This window comes from Tympanuchus pallidicinctus, unplaced genomic scaffold, assembly GCF_026119805.1.
Source record: "Tympanuchus pallidicinctus isolate F22 unplaced genomic scaffold, pur_lepc_1.0 scaffold3, whole genome shotgun sequence".
NCBI classification, from domain to species: Eukaryota; Metazoa; Chordata; class Aves; order Galliformes; family Phasianidae; genus Tympanuchus; species Tympanuchus pallidicinctus.
The window spans coordinates 13,628,418-13,644,962 of record NW_026294747.1 but is presented as its reverse complement, the minus strand read 5'-3'; the positions used below and the strand labels follow the sequence as shown (position 1 = coordinate 13,644,962).

At 46.3% G+C, this 16,545-nt stretch overlaps 1 protein-coding gene across 4 annotated transcripts in view; it reads right to left on the bottom strand.

The window, feature by feature from the left end:
* Nucleotides 1–16,545, bottom strand: part of MOB2 (MOB kinase activator 2) — a 110,723-nt gene that overhangs the window by 13,845 nt on the left and 80,333 nt on the right. Inside the window, exon 1 of one of the 4 annotated variants that reach the window (XM_052696778.1) lies at nt 14,877–15,031. The exons of the other annotated variants lie outside the window; for them this stretch is intronic. Coding sequence (XP_052552738.1) covers nt 14,877–14,986 — 110 coding nt within the window. The 5' untranslated portion in view covers nt 14,987–15,031. Of the gene's footprint in view, nt 1–14,876; nt 15,032–16,545 lie in introns of those variants that run through there. 4 annotated transcript variants of the gene reach the window in all.

The following is a 16,545-nucleotide window of genomic DNA, read 5'->3' as shown; positions in this document are numbered from 1 at the left end:
AGAAGATCCAGAGAAGGAAAAGAGATGGTAAAAGAGAGGTCATGCACGTGAAGCATCATAACAGAAGGTTAAGCAAACCAGCTCCAGCCTGAGTACGTTCATTGGGCTTCCATACTCAGCCTTGTGTTCACCTGAGAGAACACAGCAGCTGGAAACCCGCCTGGATCTCACTGGAGCAAGAGACGTGTAAGAAAACTCTAGTGAGCAACAGAGCTGCTGGGCCACCATCATCTTCCTGGGCTAACTGCCTTGTTAAGATTCAAGCATAAACGCCAGTTTAAAAAAAAGTTTATTAATGATGCAAATACCAAAGATGTGGTTCAATTTTAACCGATACGATTTGTTTGACTGAAGCATGTGGGAAGCAGTCTGATTTAGCTGAACACAGGTCAGGGACACCACATGGACCAGTGTGGAAATGCTCCCCAGCCTGACTGAGCTCACATCACTTAGGAATCGTACCAGGCATCCAACGTTTTGGTCACATGAGCCCTATTTAATACAAGTTTGACCTCAGAAGAGATAACAGTGGTTAACTGAACTGACCGTGCATTTTAAAATCATCTCTACCTATTCAGGACTCTGCTACAACCACTGTCTTGCTGTAGCCTTTTTACGCGGCATACTGAAGGCTGGGAGGCGTTTTTGTTTGCTTGTTTCCAGAAGCAAGCACCACACACAGGAGTAGCTTTGGAAGGATAAGCTTAAAACAACAACAAAACCCCACTGCAGTGAGGAGCCAGAGCTGCAGACCAAACCCCAGCCACTTTGGACCCTCTGGATCTTGCACCAATTTCAGGTTCCAGTCAGGTCTCAGATATGCTGATTTCCATTAGAAGAATCAAGAGAACAGGTCCAGCAAGCTTTACATAGCAAATGTCTCCCTGCTTGCAAACTTCAAGATGCACAAACCACCTCAAGTCTGCAAGGATCAAACAGTCAAAGATAATTGCACAATGAAGAGACTTATTTAGTGGCTAATGTTTTTTTACATAATCGATGCAATTTATTACTCCAGGTAGACTGGTATCAATCTAGGAATCCCAGCTGAATTTGCTTCCCAGTGCTTCCCAGCTGTGACAACGTAGTTGTGACAGACTCAGTGCTGGTGAGAACAGAGTGAGAGCCCAAGGTCCATAGGAATGCATGCAAGTGTGGCACAAAAGGAGAATGCTGTTCTAAGGAAGATAAAAAACAAAATAAGATGTTATAAAATCACAGAATGGCTTTGGTTGCAAGAGACCTTAGAAATCATCTACTTCCAACCCTAGGGCCAGGGTTAATGGGGCCACAGGGATTACTCTCAAGTGCCCAGTTTGTGCTTACAATCTGCATTTTCACAAGCCATAAAGTGTGAGGGTTGAAATGCTGCAATACCAGCTGCAGCATCTTTGTGGAAAGCAGACTTGTGAGAACGTACAATCTCCAACAGCAACACCACGTTACACCTCACCCAGGGGTACCTCTATACTTACCAAGTTAGCAGAAACTACCTTTGCCTTTGATTTTCATCCTGTACTTCTTTTCTTTTCTTTTTGAAATGTCAAGTTTTAAAATAGCCTCCACAGCCCAAGTATGACAAAGTACTCTTGCCAAACCTACTTTCTTGGTAATCTGAGGCTGGGGGTTAGCCTCCTAAAACACAAGCCAACACAGAATTAGAGAGGCAGTAAGCCAACCTTTTAACAGTATCTTTTAGGCCAATCCTTACGACCAATTCCAGGTTTTTCTATTTTGCAGTGAACGTGGGGCTGCAATTCAAATTTAGTTGTATTTTCATGGCAGTTTTTCCCTTTTTCCTTTCTTGGTGTAAGGAATCACGGCAGCCGGGTGGAACAGAAGAAGAAACACAACATACAGAAGTTAGAAACCTGAATATACAAGCTCTTTTCCACTAACGTGCTCCCCCTTCGCAAAGAGGAGAAAACCAAAGCTCTCAGCCATCCACGCGCTTCATAAGGAAAAGCAGGCTGACTGCTCAAAGTTTACTTCTCTTCTTTTCCCCACGATGTTTTACGGGAAAGAAGTTATCGCTTAATTTCTGGATAAGAATGTTCTGCGTAACTGTGGGAGCCTTGAACCTATTCACAGCAGGAAGGAAACAGTTTTATGAGTGAAGAGTTGATTCCCAGCAACCAGCACCCACCAGGAACAACAAAGCAGCAGGCTACACCAGCTTTTACACCACAGCCACAAATGCTGTCCATTTTCCTACCTTGGCCATCCTTATTTCCAACACCGGTCTCCAGTCTTTTCCCCTCTGATAGGTGCAAGGACTGAAGGCTTAAAGGCTGCAGTTACCTTAAAATCACCCTTTGAGAATTCAACATCTTTATTTATTTGTACAGGACGCAAGAAAATCGGAATTAGCCTCCTTTGTAACAGAAGCGTAGTTGGAAAGGAGAGGATACGTGCATTTCTCTTTGCCTTTAGAACTACGCACGTTCAGAAACTGTCTGGGGAGCTCTGTGCAGCCCCCACATGCTGCTTTAACCAAGGGCAGTGCTCAGCCTTTAGCCCAAAGTGCCACATGCCAGCACACCCAACCACAAAGCCTGAGTGCACACGTACACAACTCAGGGTTGGGAAGGAGAAAAACATCAGCATGGGAAGGGAGACCGTGTAAGGTATTAGAATGCAGGCCCAAACCCACTGCATCACGCAGCACAATTGTTCATGGATTGCTGTGGTCAGACCGTCTCTCCAGGGCTTGAGGAAGGAGAGAGACTGCATTTTCAGACTGTCTGCGCTTCCTCCCACCCCAGGTTCTCTGACAGACCCCTGTGACCTCAGCTCCACTCCTCCCAGCTCCTGCCCTGGGTCAGTTCCAGGGCTGGGGTACGGTGCAGCTCCAAGGAGGCTGTGCAGGATAAAATGTCTTTGGCAGCATTTCTGGTCCTGCTTCTTCATTTTTGTTCTGTTTTTAAAAGTTACTAATAGTTTATTTAAGGGGAGGAGGAAAGAAGAATGTGCCCTACATGCCAGGGAAACTTTTTCTCCTGGATTCTCATAGTGGCTCTTTGCCTTAAAAGGGAATCTTTGCTTAGCCTCCGGATGCTGCGCTGAAAACAGTCGGTGCCAAGGCATGGCAGGCATGTTAAGGATGACAAATGCCATAACATTATTTTATAACGCTGCTTCTCAGCAGAAAGCCCTCAACAATTCTGTAGGGTCAAACTAAGTTCCAGCTGGTGCTGTTGGCAAAGCAAGGAGAACACAGGGCACCTGCAGCACTGTCTCCAGGACATGAGGCTTTTCCCTTATTTATGGAGGAATCCCCACCCACCTCACACCTCTCTCTCCTGCACCCTTTGCCTGCTAACCCCTGGTGTCAGCCCTGTTTGCCCATCATAGCGTAGCAGCCACATGGTAACTGCCTTCTGAAATCCAGCACAGGGACGTTCAGGTCCTTGCTGATGGTAGATACTGCTGCTGCTCCTTCCCTTCTGCTCAGGCTTCCCTGTTCTCTCTTTAATGCAACCCTGGGAAGAAGGAATACAGAGGCATGGCCAGGCTTGCAAACAATTTGGTTAATACTACAAAAATGCACAGAGTGCATTCTTGTGGTAAAAACACGCTGGACTAGAGTTTCCTTTCTTCTGCAGGTATACCTGCCAGAACTCCTCCCAGAGCAGAGGCTGGACCAGTGCTCTCCATCTGCCTTTGAGGAGGGCCTCCTGGATGCAGGACCCTCACACGGGTCCAGCTCTTCTCCAGCCAATAGGTGGGGCTGATGGGAATGGAGCCCCAGCACCATGCAGGGTTCAAGTGCAGATTACTTCTGGGACCAAGGGATGCAATTTAGAAGGAAGGACAGAAAGTGATCTTATCCCACTCATTTTGAACTATTTCTTCTACTTTTACACACAAAAATGCTCTCATCACAGAGCCAAACCAGGAGATGCCAAAGCAAAGTCTCAGCAAAATTCTTGTCCTAAGTGATTCAGTACAGTCCAGGGTTTTGGTAATCCGAGGATTAGGACAGTAAAAAGACAAATCTTCCCTAATGTTTATACTCAAGAGCTTTACAGAGCCAAATTAGGACTGTTGTAAGAGATGCAGTAGGTCACAGATTCAGAGTGTTGCAACAATTAACGTAACCAATGCTTAGAACCAACCATACAGCAGAACACTGCGTCATAGGTGCCAGAGCCCTCAGCCTGTGACAGAACTGGGGTGTTTTCTTCTTGTTTGTAACCCTCCAACCGCGGGTGAGCTCCAGCTGGCTGACAAAGCAAATCCAAACCTGAGCAAAACGGAGCAAAAACCTGCTTGGAAATGCATCTCTCAGGGTGTTTTCCCCTGCTGCGGCAACTCGCTCCCAGGAGGGTACTTTCAGAGCAGACCTTGAGAGCAAATGGGGCACAAAGGGAGAGGAGAGGCTGTGCTGTGAAATTCCACAGGGCAGCTCTCCAACAGCATCTCTGCCCGGCACTTTCTGAAATTCTTCAGCTGCAAACTCAAGCTGGAGCCCTGTGTTCTGGGGTTTGTCTCATTCTAGTTCCCAGGCACACACTTCAAAGCCACCAGGATGCTACCATACCATTTTTCCCTCATAGAGGAGAAGGTCATTCCTATTGTAGCAACACAAATTTGCCTTAACCATCCACGGTGGGGTTTGCTATGTATATATACATAGATATCAATCCTATTCCTACTGGAATAGGATTCATCTCCCCTAACCACAGAAATCTGCATATATGAAGATTTATATCTTGATCAGTTACGTCCTTTTAAAGGCAGCAGAGATAAATAGCTGTGTGTGTGTGTGTGTGTGTGTGTGTGTGTGTGTGTGTTATACTGGACCAATATCTCCACCTGAGGCAAAGACCTACAGCACAGATACAGTTTCTGCAATTAGAACACACAGGCAAAGGAGGAAAGGGGCTCTCAGTTGAGAGCAGACAAAGGTAGATACTGTATGCTGCAGAGGGAGCTGTGAAAAAGAACCATGAGTATGAAAGAAAGAGAATGAGTAATTTGCACCCAAATTTGAATGCAAGTTACAACATTCAGAATAGCTTTACAATACGATTTGAAATTCTGGAGACAAAAAAAAACCCGTTTACATGAACAAGGAAAAACCAAAACCCATCCAATTAGCAACAACAAAATATCCCTGTATCTCTTGAAGTTTTTAGATTTTGCAAAGTGAGAAAAAATGTACTGCAGTAAAAACATGGAAGCTTCTTCATTAATGTATCTACTGCCCATGTGCTTTAAGACATATCGATCAACTTCAGCAGTGATTTTTATTTTTATTTTTTTTGCTACTTGCTTGCCTGCAATCTTCCATTGGAATACACTTAAAACTTTTGACTTCTGCATTATGATTAAATGCAAGTTCTGGCAGCAACTGCTCCCTCTGGTTATTCTGATGCAACCCTGTTATCTTCCCAGAAGAGCACACGCAGTACATTTCAGTACACCTTTGCAGGGAGGGAGTTCAGCACACAAAGCACTGAAGACACTCCTCGTTATCTTCCAACCCAAACTACAGAGCTGCCAAACTGCAAAGGTATCTTTTCTATTTCTCTGAGCGAATTTGATTTGGAAGCCTCCTGGCCTCGTAAATGTGAGATTTCACAACGTAGCTTGCACAGAGTTGCTTTTCAGAGTAGAACTGTGCTTTAATAGCTAGGAATTATTTCACCATGGAAACCTGGCTTTAGCGCTCAGACTTCTTGCTATACAGCCCAAGATACACAAATGCACACAGCCTGCTCTGCTCGGAGTACCAGGCTGCAGACAGGTTTGTCTTTGTACACAAGTGTTTGACTTTCCTCACAGCCCTTTCCCCACAAAAACATTCATCCATCTAATATGCTGACTAGATTTAGGTACTGGCACAGCCTAACAAAAATCTACAATAAAGGATGTGTGTTAGAGATGCAAGCCCAGCTCACCACCTTACCCACATACTATGATTTGGAGGACAGGTACATACAATGTCAGTGCACTGCCAACTGAATTGTACAGTTGTGAACTTTCTAAAAGTACAAAAGGGTTTTAAAACCTATTTTATAACTGTACTAAACTGTACGAAAGGTGGCAAGGCGGGCTGCAAGGCGCAGTCCCCGAGCACTCGCCGTGAGTCACTGCTCCCAAAAGATAAATAGCTCTCAGCATGGTGCCACACGTCAGCTCACAGCTGAGCTCAGCCAGGCTGCTGCCTCTCAGCCCAGCTCCCCAGAGGCAAGGAACAGCAAGGGGCCGCCTTTGGTGCTTCCAGCAGGACCGGGCAAGTTGTGATGGAGGCACAAAACGTGCCTTGCGTTGGAAGGCTGTGCTGGCTGCTGGGAATGGTGACAACAAATTCAGTAAAGTGTTAGATGCACAGCATGGGAAAAAGCTATGGCTTGTCTGCACTGCACACAAGTAATTTTGCATGCCTGCACCTGTGAACTTATTCTTAAAGTGTTTGTGCTAGCACACATGTGCAGCTTGTTGCACCAAGACTCAGCTGTGAGGAGTCCATCAGTTAATGAACAGGTTGGGCAAAGAAAGATCAAGTGAAGGAGCAGCTCCACCTGAAATTCAGATCTACTGTATCAAGCTGGAAAAACTCATTGCTTACATTGTAAGTGATCTATGACATTTTTATTAGGAAGGATATTTAATTGCTAGAAGTTTCCATAGGTCACAGTCAGTTCTCAATGGCAGCTTTACAGATGAAGAATGAATTTTGACTTTTTTCTTTACGTAGAAGCAAGTTAATTCAGGAAATCCAACCTCTCCTGGCATAGCTCAGGTCTTGTGATAACAGAACAGTACCTTCTGACCTCAATACAAACTGTCTCGTTAGAGGAAAAACAATTCCTAGCTAGAAGGCACAAACTGCATCTTCTTGCAGAGTAAGGGAAGAGTTGAAGGCAGAAGGAATTAAAGCGTTATCCTCATTAGCTAGCTTTCATTAACGAAGGATACGTACAAAACATCTGTTAATCCAGTCACTGGTTAATTTTCAAACTTGGCAGCAGAGTGATGCAATGCTGCCTGTTTGGCTTTGCCATCAGTAACCTTTTCAGCATTTCCCCACAATGCTAAAACTTTATGTGCAATAGAAGACAACAAATCAATATATATATAAGTCCCGTGGAATTACGAGTCAAAGAAAAGAATATGTGAATGACTGATAAAAATAGTAGGGTGAATATTTTAATTACTTGTACAGTTAGATCTACCACTGCTAATTAGCTCATGAGACAGCAGTGATTCCTGACCCTGACTTATTACTTTCCAGGATACTTTGAGGGAGAAGGAAAAGCTGAAGTAGAAGCACCTTTATGAACACGTACCGATCCATTGGCAACCACAAAGAAACAAGAACACATATTCAATCCTGCTGTGTCACCTTCAATGGCTTCCTGAAATATAAATTCATTCTTTCCATTAAATACTGAAAGTGCAGCCAAGGAATTGGTTAAGGAAGACGAGTCATTGCACATGCAAATGGCAAGCAGTACCTCTTACAGCCTGTGTGAATTTACAGTTTCTCCATTCACACAAGCACAGACTAATAGCTGAAGTTCTTACCCAAAACACTGTGAAGATGTGCTTTTACAGTAGCCTTTCTAACCCAGCATCACACCTCAAATCAAGGGGTGGTTATGACCAACTCCCTTCAGACACAGCCTGCACGGCTCGTTTCAGCTCCTGGCAGCATTAGGCACATTGCAGTGGCTTTGTAAAGAGGTAACCATGCTGGATGGTGCACAGCTGTGTTAGTAGTTTCACTGCAAAGAAATTAAAGATGATGGCTAACGAGGGAGCAACTCTCTCAAGAGAGCAGTTTCCTATCATCACTGGCTGATTAGCTCTTAGTACTTACCTCCCTGATTCAAAAATCAATAGGAATCCTTCTTCTAAGAAAGGATTGTAAAGCCTTAACAGAAATCAGTTAACAGATTCATTAACTGAAGATGTAACCAGACACAAAGGCAGGCTCTGAATGTTGAAAAACAAGTATTTCACTTGAGACAATACAATTTCCCTTCATCCGCAAAGAGATGATCAGGACCCTAACTGGATTCCTTCCCTTTGCGTGTTTGTTCTGAATAAAAAGGCAGTAGTGTTGTAACTGAGGATTTCATACAGCGAGGAACCAGAGCAACCTACTTCCCAAACTTTCTTTCCCTCATCTTGCCAAATGCAAACTGCTGATTCTCAGCATATGCCTCTGTAAGTCTTCGGTGTTCTGAATCTGGGATACGTGGTCACACTGGAATCAACAGCAAGTCTGGTGAGCATCCAGCATGAGTGGAACTAACAAGGACATAGAAACATCTCTCTTGGCATTTCAGTGTTGAAGTCACCATGAAGAATCCCAAGCTGCCTTTCTTCATTATCTCCGACTCTCTATGGCCCACTGGGATTATTTTGTTTAGACGTGGAGCTGTTACAAGTTTTTTATGCTTCATCTCTATCTGCCTTCCTGAGGACAGACAGCTGCACTCACTGCTGATTCTTCCTTTTTTAAGAATATAAGGAATTGGAGACAGCCACAATGTTCCTTCCACCTGGGGAGCAGCTGCTACAGCCAATCCCTGTTGTCTGGGCAAAAGCACTTCTATGCTGGCTTCAGTGCCAGAAAGAAATTAACTTGCAAAATTAGCAGAGCAGTATTTTCAGGTGAGCTCAAACAACAAATGGACTCCATTACTCCCCAAAAGCAGTTTTTCTTCAAAAAGGAAAGGGTTAACCTGTACACCCAGTACCTTTCCAGAGACTGTGTGCTGGCAGACCTAAAAAGCAAAGTTTCATCTTCTCTAGGAACTATTTGCCAAAGTCTTCGTTGAGATTCTGTTGAGCCCCAAAGCACCAGGGATTAAGAAAAAAAAGATTAGGAAGAACTTCTCAGCAAAATAAATGAATAAATAACTAAAAAATAAATGCTTTATCAACCTCAGTTTCGGTGTAGTCACAGAAAAAGATACGATAGGAAATGAGACAGACTTTGCCTTACCAATTTAGGGAGATGACAACTACCACCAGCAAAACCTGCTCCTCACAGCACACCTCTTCAGCACGGATCATCAAGGGTCAAAAGAGAAAAGCTCTTCTGGGGATTTTTTTTCCCCTGCTTTAAATCTACTCGGGGTGCACAGATGGCTTAAGATATCACAAAGTAGTGGATAAAAACTTCATGTGTGAAATACATTCTTTCTCCAGAAAGGGCAGTGCCAGGAAAAAAATAGGCTATTATAACAGAAGCAGTAGACACAAACCAGGAATTGTAGTCAGCTCCCAGAAGGATGAATGCTGCACGCTCACACTGTGTGTGCATTTATATCTGAAATCGTCTTCCAGGCAGAAACAAGCAGTAGCTAAGATCATAGAGGAAATCTTACACTGAAACAGCCACATACCAAAGAAACACGATAAAAGAAGGGTGGATGATTCCAGAAGTTTCACATCACAGTCAAATCTATTCTAAATTGTCCATAAGGAATGTCTAGAAGAATACAAGGAGGACACTCACGCTCTTGAAACAGAGGAAAACGCTGTTAATCCTCAGGCAGACGCCCATCCTAAACTAGGCTCTCAAGATACCTTGCAGGGTTATTTCAACACACAGAGGAATTTTAGCAGTCATCTCCCTCTGGCTATCAGTTCACCGGATGTAGAGCACGTAACCAAAATACGGCTCAATGTTGTGAAATACCTCTGAATGAAGAAAGGCCAACTTCTTCATTAAGCTAGCACGCCGTATGTGGTTCATAAGGTTTCATAAACACACCAGGATCGTGACACTCCTGCAGTGCATACAAGCGAACAAACTGACAACTATCCCAAGGAATGGAGGCGTGCCGGCTGTGCAGGTCTGCTCAAGAGACACAGCCTCTTTCCAGAGTGCAGCTTCAAGCCCTGAGCTCCAGGAGAGCAGGCTGTTGGATGCAGGGATGTTGGATGCCCAGACAGCTTGCAGTGGGGCTGTTTAATGCAAAACAAGATCAACTTTGCATCCTCCACCAGAAGCAACCTGCACACACACAGGGAATTGCCTGCCCTGGCTGGGTGAGTCCTCTGCAGCCTGCTCTGTCCTGGGCCAGGACATTCAGGTGAAAGAACGATCTCCAAAAGCCCATCCACGCTTTCAGACGCATGGAAGAGCTCCCCACAAAGCTCCATGGCCTAGTTACACCTTGCCAGAGCACAAGATGGTGCCGACCCACAGTGCCTTTTGTCCTTCCCAAGCAGCACAGCAAGATGTCACTGCACAAGAAAGAACCGTGGATGTCACTGCACAAGAAATCACCTCCTGTTACAGAAACATTCAGCGAGACACAGCAGGACAATGAGTGATGTCAGCTGCCCTGAACCATAAACATTTTGAACTATTTTGGTACAATGGAAAGTTGTGGGAGGGAGAAGGAACAAGCACAGGATAAAAATAGCTGACATGGTTTTGCCTACAAGCCCCTTCCCAGCACACTGCCTTCTCCATTCCTTCGCTTCTCCCTTCCCTCCTCCAATTTGTGCATTAATCAGATTGGGTAGTGTTAATTACTTATAAATACCGTACATTGGACTAAATTGTTGAAAACAGTTTCAACCTAAAGTAGGATATAAGTGGATTTATTTTTATATTTGTTTTAATATTTGCTTCAGCCTTGTTGATAGGCACGTGCCACACATTTGGCTGTGTGAGCCGAGGCAGCCCCAGCAAACGCGCTCTGCTTCTACCCACCTGTATCCTGTTTCATGAACACGTTTAGGATGACTGCACATCACTGACAAACAAAAGCCAATGTCAAAATTAAGCTGTTTTCTTTCTGATTTTGCTATGAATTAAGGAACATAAGGGTTATTATTATTTTTTTTTTAATTTCAAAGCATTGGGTGTAAGAATATCTAAGTGCCATCCAAAATGCCAACACAAGCTTGTCAATTCATCTACGATAGAATCATTTATCATGCTATCACAAGACAAATTGCTGCATTCTTGAGAAGTGACTGTAAGAATTCCACTTCATTAGTGCTGCCCACAGTAAGTATGCCTGCATAGAAAGAGCTTTGTTTTTTAGTTTGGTTTCCAAATCAATCCCTGCACATCACTGTAAGACAGAAGGCGCTCTCAGGAGAAAGGAGTTATCTATTCCCACACTCATCCTGGACTACGTGCCCATACAAAAGGTACCATACTTCATCAGAAGCCATTAGACATTCTGTAGCCTGCATCACTAATCTTCTGCAACACCACATCCCCAGTTCTTCATCAACTATCCCAGAGGGACCAGGTTGCACTGGAGCTGGGAAGGATAAGCACTGACAATGAAGACGCGTGGTATTTCCTTCATCCACGCAGGACTTGCGGTGCTACAGCACAGCAAATGCTGCAGTTCTGAGCTGCACGTGAATCAGGACTCTGCCTCTGACACAGGCAGTGCAAACCACGTCCTCATGTCCCCACCCACAGCTCTGAGCAGCAGCTGCCAGATCACACGGCCAGCTCAGTTACCTGTGGGGACCAAGAAAGAGAGATGTCTCCTGCAGCTCAGCTTTTCCTTCCATTTCTGCTGTTCAAAGCCAGTAAACAGAACACTTCTACATGGTCATCGGCAGTTTTTAAAAGTAGAACAATATCCAAGGTTTCTACATAGCTCTTTTTTTCTCACCCCCCCCCATTTCTCTCCCTAGAGCCCCCAACTTGTAGGAAAAAACACACACAAAAGCTGCACCCCTGCACCCCTTTTGGTGTTTTGTTCCTTCCCCCCTTTCCAACCACTGGCTAAAAAAATTACACACAGTTCATTACAGGAGAGGGGAAAAAATGAGATCAACGTATTTCAAAAAACATCTGAATTAAAATGAAAGCCCTAATTAAGCACTGGGCTAAGGAACACGCAACTTCATCTCAGCTGTGCTGTGATTAATTTAAAAGGGGAGATGGCATTTTTCCAATGGTACTTTAATTTTTTTATTTTTAAATCGTTAGAAGCATGGAGTCTTGGTTCCACCCCTGAAATGTTAAACACAGTTTGCTAGCCTATATGATGAAAGATATTTGCATCTTCTAAGTTCTTCATAGTTGAATCACTAATAATTTACAAAATAACAAACCTAACAGTCGCTTTCATAAAAAATTAATGAGAAAGGCAGAGAGCACATCTGCTGCTATTGTTACATCTTTTGCCCTTTCTGGTTCAGTTGTCTTTCCCCACACTCTTTTCAACACTTCTCAGGTGTTCACATTGGCTGCTGCTTCTCGTGAATGAATACCCTCTGTTTCTCTCCCAGCACCCATTTTTCCTTTGGCAGCTCTTACTCCTAGTGTGACGCAGGCACTACTTGGCAGCAGCAATCAGGAGGACCACAGCCTGCATCACCTAGCAGCGAGAACAGGAATACTGAAAGCTCCCAGAGAGCACGTTACTTACAGGTGCCCACAGCTCACTTAACTGCTGTACATAGGGCTCGCTGCAGAGGAAAGCTGCACTGCTTCAGTGTCTTACAGGAGAACTGAGCCTTCTAATTACCAACCAGTAAATCCTCAGAGGGACAGAAGCAGGGAAGTCAGAGAGGAGCTGGGACTCTGTCCCTTCTCAGGTGTGATGTGCTACAAGCGCTCGGTGGCCTGCAGAGGGATGGTGCGGTGTGTGGGAGAGGTGACAGTGATGGTTCCCAGGACTAAAGCAGAGTAGGCTGTTCGTAACACCATGCTACACACAAGCAAGAAGTCTCTGATCTCACCCCCATATCACAATAAGGCCAGAGCAACACAAGAAAAGTGGCTTCACACACAAAACTTTGCATTGCTTCATCTTCTGCACAGGCTACAGGAAACCCAGCAAGCAGCGTTTCAGACGGGTGGGCTCAGAAGTGGTATTTGATTGCCCTGCACTTTGAAACAGATGGCCAGCCATTCCAACAAGCGTAGGACTCATCTTACTTAACTCCATACACCTACAACATCTACGCCAACAAGAGTGCCAGGCCTCTTTACCAGGCTGGCAATGCATCTCTGTATTCGGTCACGTTCAAGCATCCTGTTCCTTTCCACCAGCAATAACGTGCACAAAGCTCAGCCTCAGATGCCTACATTCAAGAAATCCCTCCACAACTGGCACCAACAAGCCACCATTTTTAATCTAAACCAGGTCCCTCTTTTACTAATGTGGGGCTCCCACTTCAAGCACCTGATTTTTGCAGTAAGGACACTTTGGTGACTTGCTGTTTACGTGGGCTCCTGGCCAGTTACTGGACTCCTCTGAGGTCTTAGCAGAATACAAGTTTGTATTTTTACAGAACACAAACTGAAAAGCAAAATTAAATAACACGCATAAGGTCACACGTATACGCAAGAATAGAACCAAGAGAAGCAGTCTGGCATCTAAAGAAAGATTTGTTACTTCACACTTCTAAACTCAAACAGGAGATAACTCGGAAGGAAAAGACATATTAAAGCACGCAAAAGCCCCACAAAACACGAATCACCTCAATCTGGTCACAGTCACAGCAAGGCGTTGTTAATTCGAGTCCAAAATATTTCAGGTGCAACAGCAGCTTTTTCCTGCTTCTTTCGCCATAGTTTTATAGCGTGTGCAGTAAAGAAACATCAAGAAGAAAAAGCAAATAAAGTTACGTGCACCTTCTGCACGTAGTCCAGTTGTAGGAGAAAGGAAGAGCTTTTGTTATGCTTTATGAAAAAGTGCTCACTGAACACACAGAAATCTGCCCCGCCGCTCAAGTCACAGGAAGTTACCTACGCTTTACGATAGACTGCCAGAGATGCCGAACAAAAGGCTTGGCACTACTTCCCTGCAGAGGCACCCATCTATTTACATCTGGGACTGCTGCCAACTGAGCAGCTCCCAAGAACTTCAAAAGGCTCCCGGCATGAATAGCAAGCTTCTGGCCAAGGGATTTTATGATATGACCAGCTGCGTAGCACCATATTAAGTGGTGTTAACCCCCCCAAAAATACCAAGAATTGATGTTAACCTTGTTAAACGCTGAGAAAGAAACCCGAGTTCCCTAAACTAACGCTTTCTACAGGAAGGGTTTTTTTTATTTTTTTATTTTATTGCAGAAAAAGTGTGAGTGTAACACAGCACCTTCTTGAAAAGCAGCTCTGAGCGGTTCTTATCGAGCTGCCTGCGCCAGTGAACGTGCCTCATTTACACGGCAGCTCCATCCCAGCCTTAATAAACGGCTCCCCAAACCCGTCCGGGGAGAGAAGGCATGAGTCAGAGGAAGAGAGGGATAATGTTTCTGTTGACAAACATTTAACAATTGGCAACCAGTAGTAGGAACGGGGACAAATGAAAGCTTGCCAAATAAAGTTACGCTGGAGGAACAAGGCTCCTTTTTGGAGCAGCGCTGCCATTCTTCATCCAGCCGAGAAAATACCCAACCGCATTTAGCCAAAATAAAAAGCTGCAGTTGTTGAAGAGCAAGGCTACTAATCCTAATGTTTGCGGTGACGTTTTTCCCTGCAAACCAGGACGGGTTTGCACTCCTCCGAATCATATTACTGCGCTCTGTCCTCTGCCAAAGAGTCTGGTTTTGGTCTCGGCAGTCGCACACGTCTCACTGTTCACAAAACTCCCGAGCCGCATGAGCAATTTTTTCCCCTCGTCTTACACGACATTCCTGCACCAGACATGCCAAAGCACGTGCGGAGCCTCGCTCAGACGCCTTAGCCGGGAGAACCAGGTCCTTCGCCGCCTGCTTGCGGCCCTCGGGGAGGAGCGGCAGCCCCGGCGCGCGGCGCTACAGGCGGACACGCGTCTCCACGCGAGCGGCTACCGCCACTCCAACTTCCAGCCCGGCCGCCTCGCAGGACCCGGCGGAGCGGCACCTTGACCCCACAACGCGCGGCGCACGCCTCCCGCCGCCTTTCCTCCTCCCCGCGGCCGCCGAGCCCTCCTTACCGCAGCACCTTGCCCACCGCCTGCAGCACCATCTTGCAGCTCAGTCCGGCCTTGGGACTCTGCGCGAGGACGGGCCGTTCGGCGGGCAGGCTGCACTGATCCCCGACCATGGTCCGGCGGAGCGGGGCGCCGCGCGGCACGGCTCGGCACGCCGCGGCCTCTCGCCGCTCACCCCGGCCGCGCCGCCCGCCCCGCCCGCCCCCGCCAATGGGCGGCTGCTCCGCCCGACCCGCCCCGCTCCGCCTCCCCAGCCGCTGCCTCGGCCCGGAGGTCCGCGGTGACGCCCCAGCGGCAGTCGTACGCTTGCGGCGAGGTGGTGGAGTCAGCGACCCTGGAGGTGTTCAAGGAACATTTGGATTTTGTGGTTTTGTGAGAACTATTGGTGATTGGTAGATGGTTGGACTGGATGAGCTTGTAGGTCTTTTCCAACCCTGGTCATTCTGTGACCTTGGAGGTCATCACCATCCCTCTCCCCAGCCATGAGGAGGAAAATCACTGCCTCATAGCTATCTCTTGTCCAAGGAGACCAGTAAGGAAAGAGAACTGCATGGAGAGACAAGCAGGATTCCATTGCTGACTGGGAAATATCTGAAGTTGTCCAGCCAAGTTTACGGCGCACCGTGGGCTTTGCCACTACATACACCTGCAACACCAAATGCCCTGGAACAGTTCTGTTCCTTTGCTGAACTGGCACCACCTGTAAGCAGAAGGCCAACAGATGCCTCCAATTAAGTGCAGCGCACACAATGCCATTACTACCATCAGCAGCCCAGCATCACCTCTGCTTGCTCAGCTCAGCCAGGAGCACAGCTGCTGCTTGCACAAGGCCAAACTACAGCCACATGATGCAACTTGGAGAAATAGGTGCTACTCTGTCCCAAAGCACCAACACAGGCAGCAGTATTTTGCTGCCTTTCAGTCACACGTGCAGGTCAAGTGTCTGTGCCCCCATGAAGGAGGTATTTTCATTCCCACTGCCCAAGTGGCCTATCTAAGGCAGGGTTTTAATGGCTTCACTGATAAGCACAGGAAGCCTGAAGCTCAGAGAACAAAGCTCAGCTTTCCACTCCACGATCCTGAGCTTCACAGAATCACAGAACGGCCATGATTGGAAGGAACCTCAAAGATCATGAATCTCCAACCCCCCTACCACAGGCAGGGCCACCAACCTCCCCATTTAATACTAGACCAGGCTGCCCAGGGCCCCATCCAATCTGGCCTTGGACACCTGTAGGGACAGGGCATCCACAACCTCTCTGGGCAGCCTGTTCCAGCACCTCACCACTCTCTGTAAAGAATTTTCCCCTAACATCCAACCTTAATCTTCCCTCCCTCAACTTCAAACCATTTCCCCTTGTCCTGCAGTTATCAACCCTTTCAAAGAGTTGATTCCCCTCCTGTTTGTAGGCCCCCTTTAGGTACTGAAAGGCTGCAGTGAGGTCACCCCACAGCCTTCTTTTCTCCAGGCTGAACAAGCCCAGCTCCCTCAGCCTGTCTTCACAGGGGAGGTGCTCCAGTCCCCAATGTCTTCGTGGCCCTCCTGTGGACCCTCTCCAACAGCTCTCAAGGAAGACAGAAGATTATCCAACCTTTGAAAAATCCAGTGCCCACCCAATCTTCTCCCACAGTAACACCAGCTTGTCACGGTAACACAGAAGGCAACGGTGCT